The 20,077-nt window shown below is 40.6% G+C and overlaps 5 protein-coding genes across 7 annotated transcripts; 4 read left to right on the top strand and 1 right to left on the bottom strand.

The window, feature by feature from the left end:
- The first annotated feature begins 167 nt into the window (after nucleotides 1-167).
- On the top strand, nucleotides 168-2,606 carry noxred1 (NADP dependent oxidoreductase domain containing 1). The gene is made up of 6 exons (XM_022751256.1): nucleotides 168-432; nucleotides 542-723; nucleotides 1,107-1,287; nucleotides 1,374-1,528; nucleotides 1,705-1,903; nucleotides 2,126-2,606. Exons 1-6 carry the CDS (start codon nucleotides 275-277, stop codon nucleotides 2,274-2,276), a joined length of 1,026 nt encoding a protein of 341 aa, XP_022606977.1. The 5' UTR covers nucleotides 168-274; the 3' UTR covers nucleotides 2,277-2,606.
- A 199-nt stretch (nucleotides 2,607-2,805) lies between these two features.
- Nucleotides 2,806-5,887, top strand: tmed8 (transmembrane p24 trafficking protein family member 8). Its single transcript, XM_022751257.1, has 6 exons — nucleotides 2,806-2,981; nucleotides 3,352-3,463; nucleotides 3,607-3,700; nucleotides 3,814-3,907; nucleotides 4,123-4,416; nucleotides 4,556-5,887. The coding sequence occupies exons 2-6, from the start codon at nucleotides 3,354-3,356 to the stop codon at nucleotides 4,771-4,773; spliced, it is 810 nt and encodes a 269-aa protein (XP_022606978.1). The 5' UTR covers nucleotides 2,806-2,981; nucleotides 3,352-3,353; the 3' UTR covers nucleotides 4,774-5,887.
- Nucleotides 5,888-7,128: 1,241 nt separating this feature from the next.
- LOC111225936 (rab9 effector protein with kelch motifs-like) lies at nucleotides 7,129-10,798 on the top strand. Its single transcript, XM_022750995.1, has 12 exons — nucleotides 7,129-7,220; nucleotides 7,309-7,479; nucleotides 7,568-7,673; nucleotides 8,056-8,169; nucleotides 8,241-8,418; nucleotides 8,499-8,627; nucleotides 8,762-8,949; nucleotides 9,043-9,239; nucleotides 9,336-9,427; nucleotides 9,517-9,571; nucleotides 9,852-9,949; nucleotides 10,161-10,798. The coding sequence occupies exons 1-12, from the start codon at nucleotides 7,159-7,161 to the stop codon at nucleotides 10,388-10,390; spliced, it is 1,620 nt and encodes a 539-aa protein (XP_022606716.1). The 5' UTR covers nucleotides 7,129-7,158; the 3' UTR covers nucleotides 10,391-10,798.
- Nucleotides 10,799-10,845: 47 nt separating this feature from the next.
- Nucleotides 10,846-13,019, bottom strand: gstz1 (glutathione S-transferase zeta 1). Of its 3 annotated transcripts, none has more exons than XM_022750667.1 (9): nucleotides 12,790-13,019; nucleotides 12,356-12,407; nucleotides 12,199-12,266; nucleotides 11,961-12,041; nucleotides 11,742-11,867; nucleotides 11,537-11,594; nucleotides 11,375-11,427; nucleotides 11,242-11,291; nucleotides 10,846-11,044 (listed from the first exon to the last, which is right to left on the bottom strand). In XM_022750667.1, exons 1-9 carry the CDS (start codon nucleotides 12,817-12,819, stop codon nucleotides 10,918-10,920), a joined length of 645 nt encoding a protein of 214 aa, XP_022606388.1. In that variant the 5' UTR covers nucleotides 12,820-13,019; the 3' UTR covers nucleotides 10,846-10,917. The 3 variants fall into 3 exon arrangements, with proteins under 3 accessions (XP_022606388.1, XP_022606386.1, XP_022606387.1); XM_022750665.1 differs by having other exon boundaries at nucleotides 11,537-11,612; nucleotides 12,790-13,017; XM_022750666.1 differs by lacking the exon at nucleotides 12,790-13,019 and adding an exon at nucleotides 12,544-12,659 and having other exon boundaries at nucleotides 11,537-11,612.
- Nucleotides 13,020-13,273: 254 nt separating this feature from the next.
- aldh6a1 (aldehyde dehydrogenase 6 family member A1) lies at nucleotides 13,274-20,002 on the top strand. The gene is made up of 12 exons (XM_022750854.1): nucleotides 13,274-13,405; nucleotides 13,849-13,890; nucleotides 13,999-14,073; nucleotides 14,698-14,859; nucleotides 15,030-15,108; nucleotides 15,617-15,919; nucleotides 16,924-17,045; nucleotides 17,400-17,589; nucleotides 18,076-18,257; nucleotides 18,365-18,544; nucleotides 19,439-19,537; nucleotides 19,610-20,002. The coding sequence occupies exons 1-12, from the start codon at nucleotides 13,367-13,369 to the stop codon at nucleotides 19,712-19,714; spliced, it is 1,578 nt and encodes a 525-aa protein (XP_022606575.1). The 5' UTR covers nucleotides 13,274-13,366; the 3' UTR covers nucleotides 19,715-20,002.
- Nucleotides 20,003-20,077: the final 75 nt, after the last annotated feature.

Genomic DNA, 20,077 nt, shown 5'->3' with positions numbered 1-20,077 from the left:
ATGGATTTCTGTTTCGTGTTTTGTTTTGATGAGAATATTTTCTTCTTAAAAACATTTTATTTTGATACACAGTAGCTTAATTTATGCTTTTATTCTGAAAAACCTGCAGCGTTTGGCTCGAGATGTACTTTGAAATATAGAACCCGTTAAATCGGAAGTTGGTCATGTTGGCATGGCAACAGAACGACGAAGCATTTTTTTCTTCTATGTTGTAGGTTGAAAGGCTTGTCAGTGTCTACTTTCTGTCAATATTAGCTCTGTTAAAACTTAGGCGATGGTGGACGTAGCTGCTGATTTGAGCAGCTTTTCTTTTGAGACTGGACTGACGGAAGATGAGAAAAAGTTACTTTACCTTCGTGCACGCGCAGCTGGACTCACTTTTTGCGGGTGCGCGCACGCTCTTTACTTGTGCAAACTTGTCCACTCACTGAGGTAATTTGTCTCTAAGCCTATTTAAAGTGATTGTGATACACAGGGAGAACTTTACAGTAACTTAAAGCAGAGTTTATGGTAATGATTGAAGTCATTCTAATTGATTCAGATGTATCATCACAAGTCCCGCTGCACAAACAGACTCAGTAACATCAGGAGAAGACAGTGACCTCTGTGTGGGAATACTTGGGCTGGGTCACATGGGAAAACAGCTGCTTCTGTCTCTCCTGGAAATGACTAGTATCAAACCATCACACATTAAAGTCTCCACAAGAAGACCAGAATCTGCAGGTAGACTGATATAAATATTTACTCGAGGCACCTCTGTGGCCAAATCGAAAGCTCATTCAGTTGTTACAATACAGTGAAGCTTACTGAATTAGCCAGTGTGGCTTATGTTGACTAATAAGTAGATACTAATAAATGCATTATGTTTTCTGTTCTACAAATAAAAATGTCATTTATTCATTTGTAACAAAGGCAGCTGTCACCACTAATACAAAAATGTTAACATGCTCAGTTTAGATAGTAGTCATAACCACATGATATTCATGAGTTAATTATTAAACACTACTTTATTTAATTAATTTACACCATGAGCCTACACTGAAAAGGTCATATTTACATACTCAAGATGTTGTTCTTATGTTTGTCGTGTTGCCTTTGTGTTTCAGCTGAATTTGTCCAGATCGGGGTCGAGTGTTTCTTTGACAATCGCAGACTGGCTGCATGGGCTGACATTCTGTTCCTCTGCTCTCTGCCCTCTCACCTCCCTAAAGTCTGTGCTGATCTCCACTCTCACCTGTCAAAACACTGCCTTGTGTACAGCTTCACCTCTGCTGTGCCTGTCACCAGGTATTGCAGCACTCATACAAACATACAACTGGCGTTTTTTGGTATTTTCAGTCAGTATATCCCTCTGTTTTGAATTTCTGTTTCAGGTTAGCTGAACTTCTTGGACACAACTTCATTCTAAAACCACAGTATGGCTTTGTGGGTGTTGACACTGCAGATGTGTGGCTGTCCTGCACTGATCTGTCCATGGCTTTGAAAGATCCTTTGCTGATAGAGGCATCGTGTCCTCTTACAATGAGTGGTATGTCATGTTGAATTATTGTAGACATTGAACTTGTTATGTAAGATGTAAGGGCAAACACTTTTGCCAAATGCAAATTTGATGTTGTGAGACTTCACCCTTGATTTGACTTTTTTTTATTAACTTGTATTCCTCTATAATCTTTTAATCTGTCTTGTGACTCCCATATACTATAGGTGCCATCACTCTGAGTCTGAACTGGGTGTGTGCAGTGTTGTACAGCCTGCTGAATATCTGCACCTCTGCCAGTCTGCCATCCAGTAATGCCCTCTCTCTGATCAACAGCCTCTTCAAAGAGAAATGGACACACACTGTGCAATTAAATGCACAGAGTTTCATCAGTTCATCCTTTGCATCTTCCCTTCGTGGAGAGGAGTGAGTACAATACTGTATACTTAAAGGATGCAGTGCTGCTTTTGTTTACCTTAACCAGGATAATGTCACTGCATATTAAGTGATAAGCTCTAAACTTCACTTTGGTGCAGTGTTACATCAAAGAAAAGAAGAAACAACTATTATATAAGGAGAGAATAAAGGAAGACAAAGAAAGCACAGATTTAAATTACTGTTATGCTTTGACTTTGTTTTCCCTCAAAGGTCTTTTCCCTGGATTTCTCTCACTGATGCCCAGACCAAGGAGACACCACTGCTGAGGTTTCTATCAAGCAATAAATCTATGCAGCAGTGCATCTCTGTGGCATACAAATCACTGCTGGGGACACCAGTATCATTGGACACTCTTATGTAAATATTATAATTAAGGATGTGCACCTCAGTAGCAGTAGTACGTTTAAAGACTGTGCCCCTTGTGTTGAACATACAGTTGTGAAAATTGTAATGAATAAATCTGAATAAAAGGGACAATGTTTTGTGATACCCACAGCTATATATTATTTTTAATACTTTTGTTTTTCATACATAAACAGTATGGTAAATATATAGACATATAGACATATCTCTTTTTTTTTTTTTTACAATGCACAAAAAGCAGGACTAGTTGGTATATTCTGAAATATATTGTAAATCGATCATAAATGAAAATTTTGATGAAAACCTGTCATCTTGATGTCATATCAACCTCCCTGCAGTCTAAAAATGAAATAAAAGAAATCTGTCTCTCTCCTCATATGACGTGGCTTTAGCACATTGTTTTAAAATCCATATTACTTAGATTATATGATGTAGGAATTAGAGCAGCTGCTGGAAGCCCTCGGTGAGGAGGATTAATCTCTTGTACAGGATGTCTGTGCCGCCTCAGATTCGCCTTTTTTCGTCAACACTCGAGAAAACACGGAAGTCTCAAAAAATTCGCCTGTTTTTTCCTGTCAAGCAGCAGCACCGTGGAGATCCGTCACATGATTGCAGTGATATGGAGACGTCTTCTTTCCAGATGACCTGAGTTGGATCAAAGTAAAACCGTATCGAGTTTGCAGAATATCAGCGTTACATCGTGGTAAGATAAGTTTGTGCTCAGTGTGCCCGTTGCTCCGGCTGCACTTTTACGGCTTGTTAGGTAGCTAACGTCAGCTAACCAGCTAGCCAGCTGGAAGCTAATGTCAGTTTGCCAAGATGGAGCTAGTTAATGAGACCAGAAACTACCACACATACACACAATTCCTTTCTAGGGCTTTAGCTATTAATTCACAAGTCTGAGCTGTGGTTAACATGGTCCATTAGTGTCAAATAGCAGTTTGTTTAATGTATCCAAACTGCGTTATCAGGCTAGTTTCAGTGTTGTCATCTCTTTCCCTCCCTGTGGTTGGAAGGGGCGGGGTTTCATCTTTTCAGCCACGCAGACTGAGGTGTTTGCCTTGTCTTTACAGCCATGGAGAGATTAGAAGCTACATCAGAGCTCCAGTCACGGCTGTCATCCCTCTCCTTCTCGTCTTTTCCCGGAATAACATCCAAACAGTGCGACAACAGACCGCTTGACAGGTAACTTGTTGCTGCAGAAAGTATTTCTTATAATGCTAATATCAGGACTGATACATAATTCTAGTTATGTTTATTGCATCTGAATGTCACCACCTTATAAATATTGGGCTTTATTTAATGCTGTTCATCTATATTCACTTCAGGCTGCAGAATACAGATCTTTCACAGAGCTTTGTCCAATCTGATAACCAGGCTAATATGGATGAAACCAAGGAAGATTCAAGGCAGTGTTCAGAGGTAGTTAATGTTTAAGTATGTTAGAGAAGCTGTCACTGAGTAGCAATAAACAGGGAAGTACAATCTAATACAATTTTTATGTAATAATTTGTCTTGAATGTGTGCATTTTGAGGGTAATGAAGAGGCCCCTGCTGAGCCGGCCCTGGGGGAAGGAGGCAAGGAGAACAACAGTGCTGGGAGCTGTCAGCTCTCCTCTGAGATGAAAGGTGAGGACCTGCTGAGTGTGCCATCATGACTGCTGCTTTGTTTTATCTACAATTTTAATTCAGAGGTTTCATGAACTGGTTACAAATCTGTTCAAAGTGTAATACATGCTCTAAAAATATACATCTACATTTTTATATGGATTGTGTAAGCTAGATAAATAATTTTCTGCAAGGCTCTTTGTGACCACACTGCCATTTGTTCCTCCTGATGGCAGCCCAGATGCCGCCCCTGAAACCTCCGACAACATGGACATCTGCTGCACTAAAGGAGCTCAAGGCAAAGCTTCGACTGGAGAAGGACAGCGTGGTGACAGTGTACCGAGGCGACATCATGACAGTTCACGTGCCCACTGTTCCCGAGGCCAAAAAAGTGTGCTGGGAGTTTGCTACAGACGGTTATGACATTGGCTTTGGAATCTATTTTGACTGGACTCCTGTCACAAACCGGTCTATCACAGTGCACATCAGTGAGTCGAGCGACGACGAAGATGAAGAGGAGGAGCTGGAAGGTTAGTTGGATGACGTCTATAAAAAAATATCAGTTCTTTATTTATAAAACACACCCTAATTGTGTTTTTATTGTGTTTTCCTGCAGCTGGAATCTTAGACAGTGCGTTGACTTTGTGGTTTATACGATTTCTGTTTCAGGGCCTGTCAGTAATGGAGATGTTGAGAAGGGCTCCAAAAGTCAAACCAACTCAAACTTGGCTGAAATCTTACCTGTATATCGTCAGGACAGTCACTTGTCTGTCTACGGGGGGAGCCACGATTTTCCAGGTGAAGGCACTTACCTGCTGAAGTTTGACAACTCCTACTCACTATGGCGAAATAAAACTCTTTACTACAGGGTTTATTACAGTGCCTGAGATGTCAATCTATTGTTTAAGAATGATATTCTTAATAACAATGAATTATTTTTGATTCCATACTTGGGAAAAAAATTAAGTTATAATATAAAAAGTTAAATATAGGCATATCTATTTTTATCACTACCAGCTTGTGTTGCCACATGTTGAATTTACATATATTGTCAGATAGTTCTGCTCCAACATTTGCTCCAATATCTTGCTGATATATATTTAAAGAAGCCTTGCATAGGTGCCATGTTCCCATGTATGCACTGTGCTATTTGGTCAAGTGCCCATCATAAAACATATATTGTCTTCTGCCGTAAGATTTCTATGGTAGCAGTGATCAGGGAACACCTGCAGAGAATATATTTCACCAGGCCAGGTGCTTAATCAGCAGTGCTCTAAAGAAATGGAGGTTTTCCGTTGCGTGTGTGTATGCGTGCACTTTTTATGATTATGATTGTTCTGTTGCTTTGTTGTTGTTACTTTTATTTATCCTCCTGCTTTGTAGCGTAAATTATTTTTTATCTGTGCTAAATCCAATCGTGATAATGGAAAATACAATTATGAACACAACCTCTGTGCACAGACATGTTTTCTATCATAGTGGTGTGTTGGTAAAAGATTTAAGTTGAATGTACTGAAGCAAGTGGTGACAGTTTTTCAGAGTGTGCTTTTTATGACACAAATAAAAGCCATCCCTTATCACATAAAGCTCTTATTATGTAATATAGATTCAATATTTACATTTGCCCTCCCACCTTTTACTTTGCTGTTTCGGAAATAGGGAGCAGTTGTAATAGTTAATCTAAATGTATTTTGTGCGCTGCAGGTCTATGGAAGTGAAAGTCAGTGTGTTTTGAATATCCTCCGTGCATCAATCCACTACTTTGGATTTGGTTGTGTTGGATAGCTTTGTTTCATCCTGTTTTTAATATCAACGCTTCTACCATGTTCACTTGTGCGCATGTTTCCAAAGATGTCACAGATTTGGCTGCTAACACCGTACACAATGTAAAGCAACCGGTTTAAAGCCTCCCATGTTTGCTGTACTGTACCTTCACTGTAGGTTATGATAATATTTGTTCCTGAAATTTATATTCCACAATAAAGAGAAGATTGTCTAGTTGTTATTGTGATTAATTTGAGGATTAGATCAACTCTAAAAAAGAAAAACACTTTGAACAGCCATTAGTAGTTTCTTGTACAGAAGCTAAATGTTGCAGCATGATTAACTTGAAAAATGTCATTAAGACTGCTGGTGTGTGTAGTGTCTCATTTCATAACAGTCTCACTGCAGTTCCAGGATTAGAAAGCGCTTCAGGATGGTCCCTTGTGTGTCCATTAAATTGTGGCATTAGGGGATTGATGTCATTGTTACAGAGGGGCTGATGAAACCAGGTTTTATTTTCAGCTGTCCCTAAAGGCCAGTCAGAATCCAGAGTTACATTGAGTGTCAAACATATTTTACTGGATTTCTAAAAAGTGAGATAGACATATTCTTAAATTGTTCTTATATGACGCTTCTCCAAATATGTTGTGTTTTAGTTATAACTAAAATCTTCAGTTAGAATTGAATAATTACTGATGATTTGATTATTTTGAAAGGTGTGGACAGGATACATGCAGTAAATTAATGAATGTACTGATAAATCTTTACACTTTCTTTTGCAGATAAAACTACATTTTTCAATACACAGTTATGAATATATTATCTACACCAGCCATCAAAATTTCATGTTTCATTTATTTATTTTTGTGTCAGTGGAGCTGATTAAGCTCTGTAGGCACACAGACTAGTGTAAGGTGTTGTTGTATTGTATGAAATCATTTAAGTTGTGTGTAGAGCTTTTTACTTTTCCTGTAATCTCCAATCAATCAATTCAAATTTAAGACTTCTACTCGTCTGTTTGACTTTGTATAAATTGTTTCTTAACATTATAACAATTCTTTCCAAATATAGCTGTAATCTGTAAAGATGGCTCAGAGTGCCCTCATATAGGCTATATATATGTTTATTTAAAAAACATCTCTGAAAATAAACCATGTATTTATGGCTGTAATTAATTAGTAGTTCTACTTAAGTTGTTTGCACAGGTGCGGCAAGCCATTAATAAAAAAAATTCCATGGGAGAAAAAAAATCAGTTCTGTTCAGTAATACTTGGCCAAATACGGTACTAAATTTGCTAAATTGAGCCGCCTCTATGTGCACTGCACACTGACTCCTGGTAACACATTCAATTAATTGTGATGCGTCACAGGTGTGCGTTTTTACAGCGACCTCGAGCTCTGTTCAGCCAATCACAAGCGTTTACCGAAGCTCCATTTTGCACCCGATTTTTCGGGATTTCATACTGCGACGTCTCTGCTAGAACAGTCACCTACGACCCTGAAACAACATGGGGAGGCTGAATTTTTATGTCCTTTGGTCTCTGCGAGACGCTCCACGCCAGTTTATCAGGTATAGCTACCTTTCTGAAAACCTCCATGCAGCCGTTTTTCCCAAACACAGCCATTCAAACACGTTGACCAGTTCTTTCCTTTGGCAGCAAATCCGACCGAAGGTGCTTCCAAGTCCACATCCCGCTGCCTCTACCCAAACAGCTGGTCATCTTTGGTCTTGGAGAGTGGCCAGGCAGTGACACAACAATCTCAGTCGATGTTCTGGTCAGTGCAGAGGTACAGTCCCAGAAAATTGGGACTCTGTCAGTTCAAGCAAGGTATGTGGAGGAAATAGATACTTACCATACAAAACTAAACAAAAAAAACGGCTCGTGTCTAAATTTGTTAAATCATCTTTGAGCTCAGGTGCCTTACCTGGGAAGGTGACTGGAGCACGGACATTGTCACAGTGGCAGCAGAGAGGGGCAGGAGAGGAGTTTATGGCAAGATTGTGCTCACAGTGTGTGGAGAGGTATAAGCTTTTCAGTAAATGAAAGTTAACAGGGGACGTTAACCATTAGGAAAACAAAACTTGTACTGCAAAAACCGACCATGAAACTTATTAATATTGGTTGTAATTGAAGAGACGCAGTTTACAAGCACAGTCTGTGGGGTTTTCAGTTTTTTGTTTCATGCAATGACTTGTGACCAGCCACAGGATAAAGCCAGTGTCTTCAGCAGTACTCCTCTGGTTCAAAGGAAATGTCTGTTCCCAGAACAGCACACTGCAACTGATCTCTCCAGCACATTACATGAAAGTGCTGCAAATGAAACGGTAAGATAAGTAGGGTTAAAATTGTTTTGCTGTTGTCTACGCTTTTGTTGCAAGTTTTCTTCATCGTCCTCCCTTACAGATAACTACCTATTCCTCACAGTTGGGTGATAGTGTTTGCTTTGCTGAGATCCAAGTGAATAAAATCGACACCAGTGATTCCACTGTGGGAAATAAACCGCCAGTTTGGCCTACGGTAAGAGTCATGCTTGCAAACGTATTAAGGTCTGCATGTGGTGTATATAATTGATTCTATGTCTCGTAAAGGACAAGACACCCAGGCGGACAGTAATTAATAAGAGAGGCTACCTGACATGGAGCTCTGAGGACATGGACAGCCTTGCTGAGGACATAGACCAGGCTTCAACCCCCAAGAAAAAGAGACTGTCCAGGATGAACAGCCAAGAAGAAATGACAGTGCAGATAAAGAATGAGAACAGAGAAGGTCAGGAACAAAAACATTACACCTATCTTTTGGTCACATCTGAATGCACAAAATGGGGTCTGACAAATATCTTGATTTAGTTTCAGTGTGTCCATCGGCTCGCTGGAGCCATACGATGTGTCTGAGTGACCCTGACACTGCCATCCTCATTGGAGGGGAGACGGCAGATCAAAACTACTGCAAGGACTCCCTGTGGAAGCTTGAGTTAGGTTGGTGGAGTTCATTTATAGCATATGGCACCAAAGGAGAAATCAAGACAGATAAGGCGGCCATAAAATACCTATTTAAATTGAATGTATTTCCACATGCTTTTGTCATATTTGGTTACCTGACCTCTTCCCAGACAGTGACTTCTGGTTCCCCATGAACTCCTCTCTGTCTGAATCTGTACCACTGTGTGCCCGGGGACACTCTGCGACCTATGACCCAGACTCCAAGTCAGTCTTTGTTTACGGTGGCCTGAGGGAGGGTCAGCGCTACAGCGAGCTGTACATCCTTAATACCCTGACCTGGAAGTGGAAACTTGTCACTGTGGGTTTGTTGCATGTTACTTGCATATTGCAGCTCTGAAATTCTTATCAAATACTGAAGCAGAGATTGTTTTTGTGGATTTACCTCCTGTAGGCAAAAGGGAATGTTCCAACTTTGGCATATCACTCTGCAGTGTTTTATAAGAAAGAGCTTTTTGTCTTTGGCGGAGTCCAGCCGGGGCCTTCTTCTGGGGATAAATCCTGCAGTAATGCTTTGTACATCTTCAACCCAGAGTTTGAACTCTGGTACCAGCCCATTGTGGAGGGAGACAGACCTCTGCCTCGGTTTGGGTCCGTGTCCTTTTGAAAACAGCTACAGTAAATTAACTGTAACCTTGATGTTTTCTTTTTCTCCATCAATAACATCATGATGTTTGTATTGAACAGGCACTCGGCCACGCTTCTCTTACAGAGGTTGATAATATTTGGTGGCCGGAAGACTGCAACCTACCTTAATGATCTCCATGTTCTAGATCTGGGTAAGATGCGGTTTGTTGGGTGCATTAAGTGGTAATGTTTGTGTCCAGGTTTAGACTGATATTTATTTTTGTGTCCTTACTGCGTGAAGGATTCATGGAGTACACAGCTGTGAAGTGTGGGAACATGCCACCACTGCCTCGAGGGTGAGTACAGAGCTAATCAACCTTGAGAAATGTCATTGATGCACCCATCTGGTTTGAGTATTTTTATGTGTTGGACAGAAACTGCATTTGAATCTAATGGGTTTTAACACCAAATATTATCTCTCACTCTCTAGTGACAAAATTATACCATCTTTGTGCATTTTTTTTTTCTAGCTTTACATGAAATAATTTTTTTTTTTTTTTTTTTTTTTTAAAAAGTGAAGACTAGCTATAGAAGAATAATGGTACAGACAAAACCCTCTTGCATGTACATGGGCAGGTTTCATGCAGCACTCCCAGTTTCAGACAACAGGATTTTAGTCAGTGGGGGCTGCAGTGCAATTGGAGCCCTGCAAGACTTACATATCTTCAGCACTGGTGAGTACTGATCCTCTCACATATGCAGTAATTTCTGCCAATTCCATCAATTCAATCCTGAGTACTGTATCATTGTGATCCATTAGTCCATAATTGTTTAATAAGGTTGGTATGTAGCACTGACAGACATGAAACCTGTCACCCTGTTTCAGTTTGTCATATATACTGTGTATATATATGTTACAGGAGTCCTGCCTTGATTTCTCCTCAGATACCAACATGTGGAGTTCAGTGGCATCTCCTGTGCTTTGCTCCAAGCCTCGTGCTGGACACAGCATGATAAGTTTGGGCTGCTCCTTCCTAAGAGACACTGAGAAGCATGAACAAGGTAAAAACGTCAAAGTCCGGTGCACATTGATGGTGTTCGGTGGCTCGGACTGCTCTGGTACTTTCTACAACGACACAGTCAAGTGCACAGTGGAGGTACCTGGTGACAAGTGACAAGAAGAAATCCAAGCAGGACAATTGTTTTCTAATCTTTAAAAATGGAGGATGATGCTGCAACCTAGTATGTCCAAGTGTGTTTGTCTTAAGTTATTTTTCTACTTGGCTCTCTTTCTTTACATATTATATAATTGTAATGATGTGTTTGACAGCTTAGACTTTACTGTAGCCTCTTTTTTTATTCCTGAGTCTCTTCAATAATCATCCATGCTTCCACCATACAGCCAATAAGCTGCAAGAGTTGGGCACTTTGCATAACAAATCTCTGATCTGTGTTTTTTTACACATTACTTCATGTCCTGTACCTCTTCCTCACATATTGGTACATATTTGACAGTAAAGTGCTAGACTAGGCAAAATGGTTAAAATTTTTATCAAAATGCTAATAAATATATCAAAACTCAGTCTCCTTAATCCTTAAAGTCATTTGAAATAACGGCACTGAAATAGGATTATTTTCAAAGTGTTTTATTTAAGAATGTATAAAGTTGTATGTCTGCATCTACGGCTGTCGAGCTGTTATTTTATGCACGCAGATCAGCAGGTGTGTCTGGTTGGGAAGACGGGTGGCTCACTTTGAAAGCCTCAATCTCAAGTAAGGTTTGATTTAACCTTTTGATAGTTGGATACTGCCCGACATCCACTTTGAACCTGTGGAGATTAAAGACAGAGACAAATAGGATTTTTAAAGTTTAGTAGGGTTTAGATACACAGGGTGGATTTAATGAAAACAGAAGGGTAAATATATATGTATATATATGTGTGTGTGTGTGTGTGTATGGTAACTCATTCAAGTACAAAATGTCATAACATTCATGTTTATCTTTTTGTGTTCAGGGTGACTTTACCTCTCTGCATTGTAGACTTGAGGGACCAAACAGATGTCTGCCATGGATATCTAAAAGGTACAAAATAAGTCAAATGAAAAGTGTCTGCTGTGTGTCGCACTGTTGCGCTTAAATATGATGACCAGGCTCTTACCTCATCACCTACACAGTACTTCCCTGCTGTTTGCTTTAGAATGGGCTCAAGAGCTGGACAAGAACAAAATAATATATGTGAGTAATATTGTAAAGAATGTCAAAAGATGAAACTTTGGAATAACTTGGGGATGTGTCATTATAAAGCTGAGCTTCCACCAACCTTGGAAACCACGATCAATGAAGTGCTGAGACCACTGCACCTTATCTGCTCCTATTTTCTGGATCACATACAAATTCTGAAACATCCAGGATTTAATGGATATTGTGAAATTAGTCAATGTTGTGACATTAAGGTGATTTTATTATTTCAAACCTGAACCAGAATAGTGATACCATTTGAACTGTCTCTTTCAGTAACCACTCACCTGCAGCGGCTGTATCCCAGAGGCAATGAGATCACTTATCATCCGAACCTGGGCACGTTTCTTTGGGTCTGCTGGAAGGAGTCGAGGTCCTGGCCTGGTCTCATCGATGTACTGGATCACTGCCAGCTGTGTGAGCGTAAACATTGTCACTGGCTTGTTACAGCTGCTTGTATAAAGTACAGTATCAGGATAATGCGGGTGAACAGTTCAGGGACTCACTGATTGAGAAAGGGTGATGCCATCCATTTCCACTGCAGGCACTTGTTGCATGGGGTTTAATGTTTTGTACTGTTCAGTGAGCTTGAGCACATGGAGATTCTTTGTGAGACTGTATTTTGTCTAAACTTGGACATGGTTTCATGTTGTTTTATCATGGATAAAAATGCTAGAATACATTAGATACATCTCATGCTATAGATTTGTAAAGTAGGTCATAGTTGCATCAAGTGTATTGTACCTGCTGACCTCCATCTTTGATTAGATTGACTGGAACCTGGTCATATTCAATACCTTTAAGAGCAAAAGCTGGTGCACAAAAAGTTAATTATCATCTTTTTGACATCAAAATGATTTTGATACAAGTTGAAGCAGATTAGTGCTGTGTCATCACTTACCAATGCGAACCCTCCAGGAGCAGGAGCTTCTGAAGTATCCATGAAGAACAGGCTATAAACAAAAAGCCACATGAAAACATTCAGTCCATTTGAAAACACAAAAAGCCACATGAAAACATTCAGTCCATTCGAAAACACATCACACTCCCCCCTGACATAGTAAACTTTTGATGTGTCTGCTGGTTCACCTTGGTTTGTGTTGCCATTTCTTTGACTCTATAGTTTTCACAGTTTGACTATTGCATTCAGTGTTTCTACAAAGTTGACCACATCCTCATCATTCTCCAGTAGCCAATAGGATGTGCTCCTAGAACTCCCTCCTACCTACTCTTTGGTCCATGACTAGGCAACATTTGGTGTTTCATATGGTTCACATTAGCGACCTGCTGCACGCACACACACTTAGCAAACAGCTAACAGTGATATTACAGTACCTTGGCGAGGCAAACTAAGGACAAGTGCATTGTTGTGGATGCGATAACGTTATCACTTTTATTTGTAGGATAAGTTGTGCTTGCTCAAAGAGTCGTCGGTTATGTCCTGCACATTTCAAAGCAAGGTCCTACTTCTTGTCTTCCATGATGAGTAAATAATGTCACGTAGACATAGCATGAGAATACAACACTTTCAGCCTGAACGATCGGCTCTTGTGATTTGCAGCAGGACTCTTGGTCACAGTTCAGCTCCTGGTTGCATAACTTCCTGCCTGTAAATGGAAGATTGCCAAATTTCTTTCTCCAATGGTTAGTTGACTTTCCCCTTTTAAGGCGGGATTATATAAAATCCTCACTAGGGATTGGATATAAAGCTCCCACAGTGGACCAATCAGGCTGCGTTCATCTGGGGCGTTCGAACATGGAGCGAATAGCAGGCCGAGGAATTCCTCAGAGCCCGCCCACAGGTGATGCATCTGCGCGAGGTAGAAAGCTGAATGCTGTCTTCTGCTGGCCACCGTCCTATTTGCGGAGTTGGAGAAATCAGGTCGGCCTAGCAAAATAAAACATTTTCATCATGGCGTCAACAGCATTAAGATCAGTGCTAAGGACAAAGGTAAGATTTGAAGGTTTTCAAGCCTTAAAAATCTCAGTAACGTTGCAAATGACGTAGACAGGTTTGACAGCTCACATTGTTTACAAAGTGCCAGGGGTCATGTGCTGCAGGATTTAGTTCTGGATTGATTTGTTTCACACAGATGGGGTTAACTTCAGTTGTTTGCTCTCTTCAGTAGATATTTGATGCATATTCTATATGCATTCATTCTTCCAGCCCACTCCAGTCAGCTTGACTTTGTCCCCTTCAAGCCCCTTCATAACTCCAAACTGTAGTTGCTCATTAATCTTTTAGGCCTTCGGCTGCAGCTGGAACAAACTGGTTGTGTGCATTTAATGTTCTACAAAATAAGTAAACAAAACTTACAATTATAGCTTATCGATAATGGATAATATTTATTGCATTTGATGATTTCTGACTCTCTGCTGTGTTTTTTTTCTCAGGTCCCACTTAAAATTAGCCATATGTGCTACTCCTCCTCAGTGGTGAGTTGAAACAGTGCACACTTAATTGTCAGTCTGTTGTTAAAGTTTCATATCAAATGTCATACGTGGATAGTTGGATGCAGATGTGACATAATGTGTCTCATACAGCCCACCACCAAGCTGTTCATCGATGGGAAGTTTGTTGAATCTAAGACTTCAGAGTGGCTGGATATTCACAATCCTGTAAGTATTTCACTTGGCCTGGATCAACGAGCACCACTTATTCTTTTTTAGGGACATCCTATATACTGTACATAGTTGGGTTTAAGTATATCCTCCATAATACTACACTGATGGCAGCGAAGTCTACAAAGTTGCTTGACCTGTTAGATAATGTTGAATGACAGTGCCTGTTCCTCCCAACTGGTTCCTGTGGTTGAATGACCTACAGTAAGCCTTCAGCAAAATTGCCAATGTAAATTTTGTAGTTTGCTTTGTTGTCTGTGCAGATTCAAAGTGTTCCCCAGAATGAAGAAACAGCTTACTGTAATATGTCAACTAAATCAAATAATAACAAAGTATCTGCTGGTCAATGAGAAGCATTTTTTTAAACCTCAGCAACACTTGGACAACAGGTGTTTCATCATGATGTAACAATCATAAATGTTTCCAATGTGGAAATCTGTTATTTGTCACTGATAAACTCTGACCTGCATATTTATGAAAGCCCACATATCTCAGTTAAACATCTGCTAGGATGCACCTGTTACTTAACATTTTCTGGACTCAAACACTCCCCTGATTAGTGAAGCTAATTAATCTCTATGGTATTAAAGTTGTACTTTTTTTTCCCCCTCTTCTCTGCAGGCTACCAATGAGGTGATTGCCCGTGTGCCCAAAGCCACACAGGAGGAGATGTTGGCTGCCGCGGACTCGTGCTCCAGAGCCTTTCACTCATGGTCTGAGACCTCCATCTTGGCTCGGCAGCAGGTCTTTCTCCGCTATCAGCAGCTTATCAAGGACAACATTGTAAGTCAAAGGGTCAGAAAGTGTAAGGTGCAACTGAAAACCAGCACTGTCCAGTTAGATTTTTATTGTTATGTTTTACACCTGTCCCACATTACTTCACAGCCTGTTGTTTCAGGTCATATTAATCCTGAAGTTAAATACAAGGGATTGGCGCTTGTTTTGTGTTTCAGAAAGAACTTGCAAAGGCCATCACGGTGGAACAGGGAAAGACCCTTGCAGATGCAGAGGGGGATGTGTTCAGAGGATTGCGTAAGTTTTAAGTTGCTCACACACGTGCACAAAGATACCTTTTTCAAAGGGCAACAAATAAGTAAACGTTTGCATGTAATGTACACTTTTACTTTGTGGTTGGAAGAATGGTTAATGAGTTATGCTAGTTATGTATCTCAATAAACTGGAACAAAGGTCGGTTTACGTCATGAATTTCCCCTAGGGGATAAGTAAAGTATCTATCTATGAGCCCTCTGAATGATCACCCCTGATTAGCAGCCCAGTACAATTACTGCATTGTGGAAAATCTTATTTTGTCATTTGGTCAAGCTTTTATTCTGAAAATATGTTGTTCCTTTTGAATGAAAAATCTTTAAACAGGAAAAGTGAATCTTATTTGAGCACAGTTTTTTTGTTTTTTTTGTTTTTTTTTTTCTTTTATATTTTTTCTTGAAATGGGTGGATTACTACAGTTTGACATATCTGCAGAAAACAACATGAACCAAATTAACTTGTGTGTTGCACACTCTGTATGTTTCCTCTGCAGAGGTTGTGGAGCACACCTGCAGCATCACCTCTCTGATGCTTGGTGAAACCCTCCCCTCCATCACCAAGGACATGGACACTTACACCTACCGCCTGCCCCTTGGGGTGTGTGCCGGCATTGCCCCCTTCAACTTCCCTGCTATGATCCCTCTGTGGATGTTCCCCATGGGCATGGTGTGTGGCAACACCTACCTTCTGAAGCCTTCAGAGCGAGTGCCAACCTGCGCCATGCTGCTGGCCAAGATGCTCCAGGATGCTGGTGCTCCAGACGGGACTCTCAACGTCATCCACGGCCAACACGATGGTAAGAGCTGGTCTCTGTTACCTTTAGCCAGAGACTGTCAGAAGTGTAGATAGAAGACAGTGTATGGGATGAAACTGTAAATTTGGCCTTCTTGATCTGCCCTAAATAATACAAAGACATCTGAGATTTGGACATGTGCACTTGATAACATGACATACAGAATCTTAGTGTCTGAAATTAATGGTCATTAAGCGTCTTGGTCATGTGCCACAGTGGCTTAAGCGAATTACTTTTTATATTTTTTATCTAGTCCTCTTTAATTAATTTAATTAATTTAATTAATTTAATTAATTAATTAATTTCAAGTGGAGCTGAAATGATCGGTCAATGAACCAATTAGTTAATTGGTATATTTGCTAAATGATTAATTGCTGTAGTCATTTTCCAAGCAAAAATACCCCACATTCACTGGATCCAGCTTCTCCAGTGTGAGGATTAGGTGCTTTTCTTTGTCTTTTATGACAGTAAATCAAGTATCTTCAGGTTTTTCACAGTTAGTCAGATAAAAAAAAGACATTTCAATCTGTCTCTTGTTGCTCTGGAAAATTGTGATGGTTATTTTTCACTATTTTCTAACATTTAGTTGGCTAAACACAATTAACTGGGTAATCTAGAAAATATACTACAGATTAAAGGAAAATGAAAATATTTGTTAGTTGCAGCTTTGTAGCTTTATATATACAAAAATTAAATCGAACCTTTTTTTCCAGGGTAAATGATACATTTGTCAAAAAAGAGGGAGGATGTCCTTCACATTTTGCAAGAGTCCAGGGATTCATCTTAAAAATAGTTCTCTCAATCATGAAGCGAAAGAGGAAGTTCATTTCGGCATTGAAGAACCTTAGTAATTTTTTTGTTAATTTGAAATTCAGAACTAACAAGAATCTATAATGATGACAGTTGATCAGTTTTTCATTTCTTGGGTTAATTGCATAATTTTCTGTGTAATGCAGTACAACACAGTAATTGACGTTGACATTTCTCAAACTGTTTTTCTGCCGCAGCTGTGAACTTCATCTGTGACCATCCAGCCATCAGGGCAATCAGCTTTGTTGGCTCAAATCAAGCTGGGGAGTATATTTATGAGATGGGTTCTAAAAATGGCAAGAGAGTCCAGTCAAACATGGTGAGTATCAAATGATAAAGCAACACCAGTTATTGCCTGAGACTTGCTGGAAATGTCCAGCAGGTGGCAGCGTTGGCCAACAGATTGTTGTTATCATTGATGAAGTGGGAAGGTGCAAAACAGACACTACAGCTGTGCATCACTGGAGACCCAAACTGTGAATTATAAATGTTCCATTTATTTATTTCCATCAGTCCTTTCAGTGACATGGACTAAAATGTGGGAGTTTACTATGTGAAATTTGTAGATTGTTTGTTTATAATTCCCTGATATTATGTTCTTACTTGTGACTAACCACTTGCTGTAATGTGGAGATCAAACTGCAGAAGGCTAACCACTTCTCATGTACTGTAGGGAGCCAAGAACCATGGTGTGGTGATGCCCGATGCCAACAAGGAGAATACTCTGAACCAGCTCGTGGGTGCAGCATTTGGGGCAGCTGGACAGCGCTGTATGGCTCTGTCCACAGCCATCCTAGTAGGCGAGGCACGGAGCTGGCTGCCGGAGCTGGTGGAGCGTTCCAAGGCTCTGCGCGTGAATGCAGGTACCGCGCCCCATCACCCCACCCTTCACCTCTGTCTCTCCTGAGCCCCTTTTTCTTCCGAGGGCCTTTGGTTTAGTCATCTTGGGGCCACCCACGCCGCCATAACCACACCTCTCGCCTTCTGCCCTGTTGTAACTCCACATTGGAGTCAGCTGGGAGAGAGGGCTTGTTGAGTCAGCCATGCTGCAAATTTGTGGCCAGATCTGTGGCCTAGACCTAAATAGCGGTTCAGAGCATCAAATCCTTTGAGAAAGGAAATTGATGTGAAGTAGAATGGAGAATGATACTCCCTGTTCGCTAATTTGTGCAGTACACAGGAAACCCGTAAGTAGCCATTTTTGAGGGAGTGCCTCAGGGTGCCCCTCATCCTGGCTTTTGCGTTTGTGGCAAAAGAAGCATTTGAATGTCCTTGCCCTTGATGTGCTCACATCATGCGACTGCCACAGCATGTAACCTTATAGCTTGTTGTTTCTGGGGCCCTGCTAGGAGACCAGCCTGGTGCAGATGTGGGGCCTCTGATCTCTCCCCAGGCCAAGGAGAGAGTCTGCAGTCTGATCCAGAGTGGCGTGGACGAGGGAGCAAAGCTGCTCCTTGATGGCCGAAATGTTAAAGTTAAGGGTTACGAGAACGGCAACTTTGTGGCTCCCACCATCATTGGCGGTGTCACAGTATGTGGGTTTAATATCTTTATGTGCACGCAATAAATGTATTCATCGGAGTACCATTTAAAAAGAAACTAAATTGCCAATAAGTGTTCACCTTTGTGCTCTTACAGTCTGAGATGAAGTGCTACACTGAAGAGATCTTCGGGCCTGTGTTGGTTGTTCTCGAGGCAGACACTCTGGATGATGCCATCAGCTTGGTTAACAGGAACCCCTATGGCAACGGTACAGCTATCTTCACCACAAATGGCGCCACTGCACGCAAATTCACTCACGAGGTGGACGTGGGCCAGGTGAGTGGCTGCAGCTTCAAAATGTGTTCCTCTGTTTTGGGAGAAAGGAGACATTCACATCCCTCTGTCATTTCTATACAGCATTTGTAGCAGGGAGCACATCACACTTCTGTTTGAAAACTTTAACTCTAAAAAAAAAAACAAAAAAAAAACAAAAAAACAATTATTTTCCATGTCAAGTATAGCCTTGTTTGCCCCTGACCTAAAATACACACATTCGGCAACCCCCTTCCCTCCGCTTCCCCACCAGTCAAGACTACAAATAGCTACAGCAAATATGTGTCTTAAATGAAAACAGGGGGACATAGAAACATTTTTACAGGTAGTATTCGAGGAGGGAAAATCTTAAATTCATCTCGAAAGGGATTCCTAGGATCCTGTTCAACGTTAAAGCATAAATATGGCCAGCTTTTTTCCCTGTTTGTTTGCCTGTGGAGCCTAGTTATGCCCTGTGTTTGCTGTTCACATGTCGGGGAATGCTGTGCAGGCCATGTGCTATACTCCTCTCCAAACCTCGATGCAACAAACATCTACTTTTCCTTTTTTTTCCCCCCCGCACCTTCACCAAAAGGCCTTAGTGTGTCCAAACTTATTCTCGCTGTTACAAACACTCCAAACCAACCGTGCCATGCCTCTATTGCCTTCATAACAAAATGTTTTATTTAGTTTTTCCTCCCTTTCATAAGAGCATGCTATGCTTTCAAAACTGCAAATATAAGCCACAGGTTTAACTGTGTTTATTGCGATCATGTAAGCTTGTTTTTTAAACAGCATAGATGTACCACATCTCTCATCAGCCACATCTTACTCATGCTAGCAATTTGGGATTCCGGGGAATTACTTTCCAAAACTTACACTTATGGAAATGAAAGGGACAATACTTGTTTTTTGCAGATTGGAGTCAATGTTCCCATCCCTGTTCCACTGCCAATGTTCTCCTTTACTGGTTCAAGAGGCTCCTTCAGAGGGGACATGAACTTCTATGGAAAACAAGTAAGTATCTCACAAACAGCACAAACCCAACAGTCTGTTTTGATGTAAACATTTTTATTTTTTTCTCTCTAGGGCATCCAGTTCTACACACAGATCAAAACTGTAACCTCACAATGGAAAGCTGAAGATGCCACCTTGAAAAGTCCTGCTGTTACCATGCCTACTATGGGACGCTAAATACTCCATACAAATGCTACTGTTCAGTCTGATAAACCAGAACACCTTAATAACCCTTTTTCAATGCACAAAACCGACTAACTATGTTCACTGTGAATAGTTCATGAATAGTTCATGAATACTAAATACTCCCCTTTTGGAAGATTTTATATTAGATGTGTGTATATATAGATATTCTTATATGTAAACCACTGTGGCCAAGATATCAACAATGCAAAAGATCTGTACAGATTAGGCAATGTTTGTACGGATCCAAGTCACTTCCTCAAATACAATGTTGTCAAGGTTCTCACTGCATTTTATTCCACTGACCCACTATCCAATGATTGTTTAGAGATCTTGTTTATCTGAGGTAAATTTTGG

Source organism: Seriola dumerili, unplaced genomic scaffold, assembly GCF_002260705.1.
Source record: "Seriola dumerili isolate Sdu_G_001 unplaced genomic scaffold, Sdu_1.0 BDQW01000149.1, whole genome shotgun sequence".
Lineage (NCBI taxonomy): Eukaryota > Metazoa > Chordata > Actinopteri > Carangiformes > Carangidae > Seriola > Seriola dumerili.
The sequence above is the reverse complement of the archived record's forward strand: the minus strand, read 5'-3'. Positions and strand labels throughout refer to the sequence as shown.

What these genes read in the sequence shown, in the direction of transcription:
- tmed8 (XM_022751257.1), top strand. Translation starts at nt 3,354, where the DNA reads ATGGAGAGATTAGAAGCTACATCAGAGCTCCAGTCACGGCTGTCATCC. An exon ending in GACAACAGACCGCTTGACAG is followed by an intron (nt 3,464 to 3,606) that starts GTAACTTGTTGC and finishes TATTCACTTCAG; the next exon opens with GCTGCAGAATACAGATCTTT. An exon ending in GCTCTCCTCTGAGATGAAAG is followed by an intron (nt 3,908 to 4,122) that starts GTGAGGACCTGC and finishes TCCTGATGGCAG; the next exon opens with CCCAGATGCCGCCCCTGAAA.
- aldh6a1 (XM_022750854.1), top strand. Translation starts at nt 13,367, where the DNA reads ATGGCGTCAACAGCATTAAGATCAGTGCTAAGGACAAAG. An exon ending in AGCTTATCAAGGACAACATT is followed by an intron (nt 14,860 to 15,029) that starts GTAAGTCAAAGG and finishes TTTGTGTTTCAG; the next exon opens with AAAGAACTTGCAAAGGCCAT. An exon ending in CATCCACGGCCAACACGATG is followed by an intron (nt 15,920 to 16,923) that starts GTAAGAGCTGGT and finishes TTTCTGCCGCAG; the next exon opens with CTGTGAACTTCATCTGTGAC.
- gstz1 (XM_022750665.1), bottom strand. Translation starts at nt 12,819, where the DNA reads ATGCACTTGTCCTTAGTTTGCCTCGCCAAG. An exon ending in CTCCTGGAGGGTTCGCATTG is followed by an intron (nt 12,267 to 12,355) that starts GTAAGTGATGAC and finishes TTTGTGCACCAG; the next exon opens with CTTTTGCTCTTAAAGGTATT. An exon ending in GCATCACCCTTTCTCAATCA is followed by an intron (nt 11,868 to 11,960) that starts GTGAGTCCCTGA and finishes ACGCTCACACAG; the next exon opens with CTGGCAGTGATCCAGTACAT.
- LOC111225936 (XM_022750995.1), top strand. Translation starts at nt 7,159, where the DNA reads ATGGGGAGGCTGAATTTTTATGTCCTTTGGTCTCTGCGAGACGCTCCA. An exon ending in GCTCCACGCCAGTTTATCAG is followed by an intron (nt 7,221 to 7,308) that starts GTATAGCTACCT and finishes TTCCTTTGGCAG; the next exon opens with CAAATCCGACCGAAGGTGCT. An exon ending in AGACCTCTGCCTCGGTTTGG is followed by an intron (nt 9,240 to 9,335) that starts GTCCGTGTCCTT and finishes TGTATTGAACAG; the next exon opens with GCACTCGGCCACGCTTCTCT.
- noxred1 (XM_022751256.1), top strand. Translation starts at nt 275, where the DNA reads ATGGTGGACGTAGCTGCTGATTTGAGCAGCTTTTCTTTTGAGACTGGA. An exon ending in AAGAAGACCAGAATCTGCAG is followed by an intron (nt 724 to 1,106) that starts GTAGACTGATAT and finishes TTTGTGTTTCAG; the next exon opens with CTGAATTTGTCCAGATCGGG. An exon ending in TCTGCTGTGCCTGTCACCAG is followed by an intron (nt 1,288 to 1,373) that starts GTATTGCAGCAC and finishes TTTCTGTTTCAG; the next exon opens with GTTAGCTGAACTTCTTGGAC.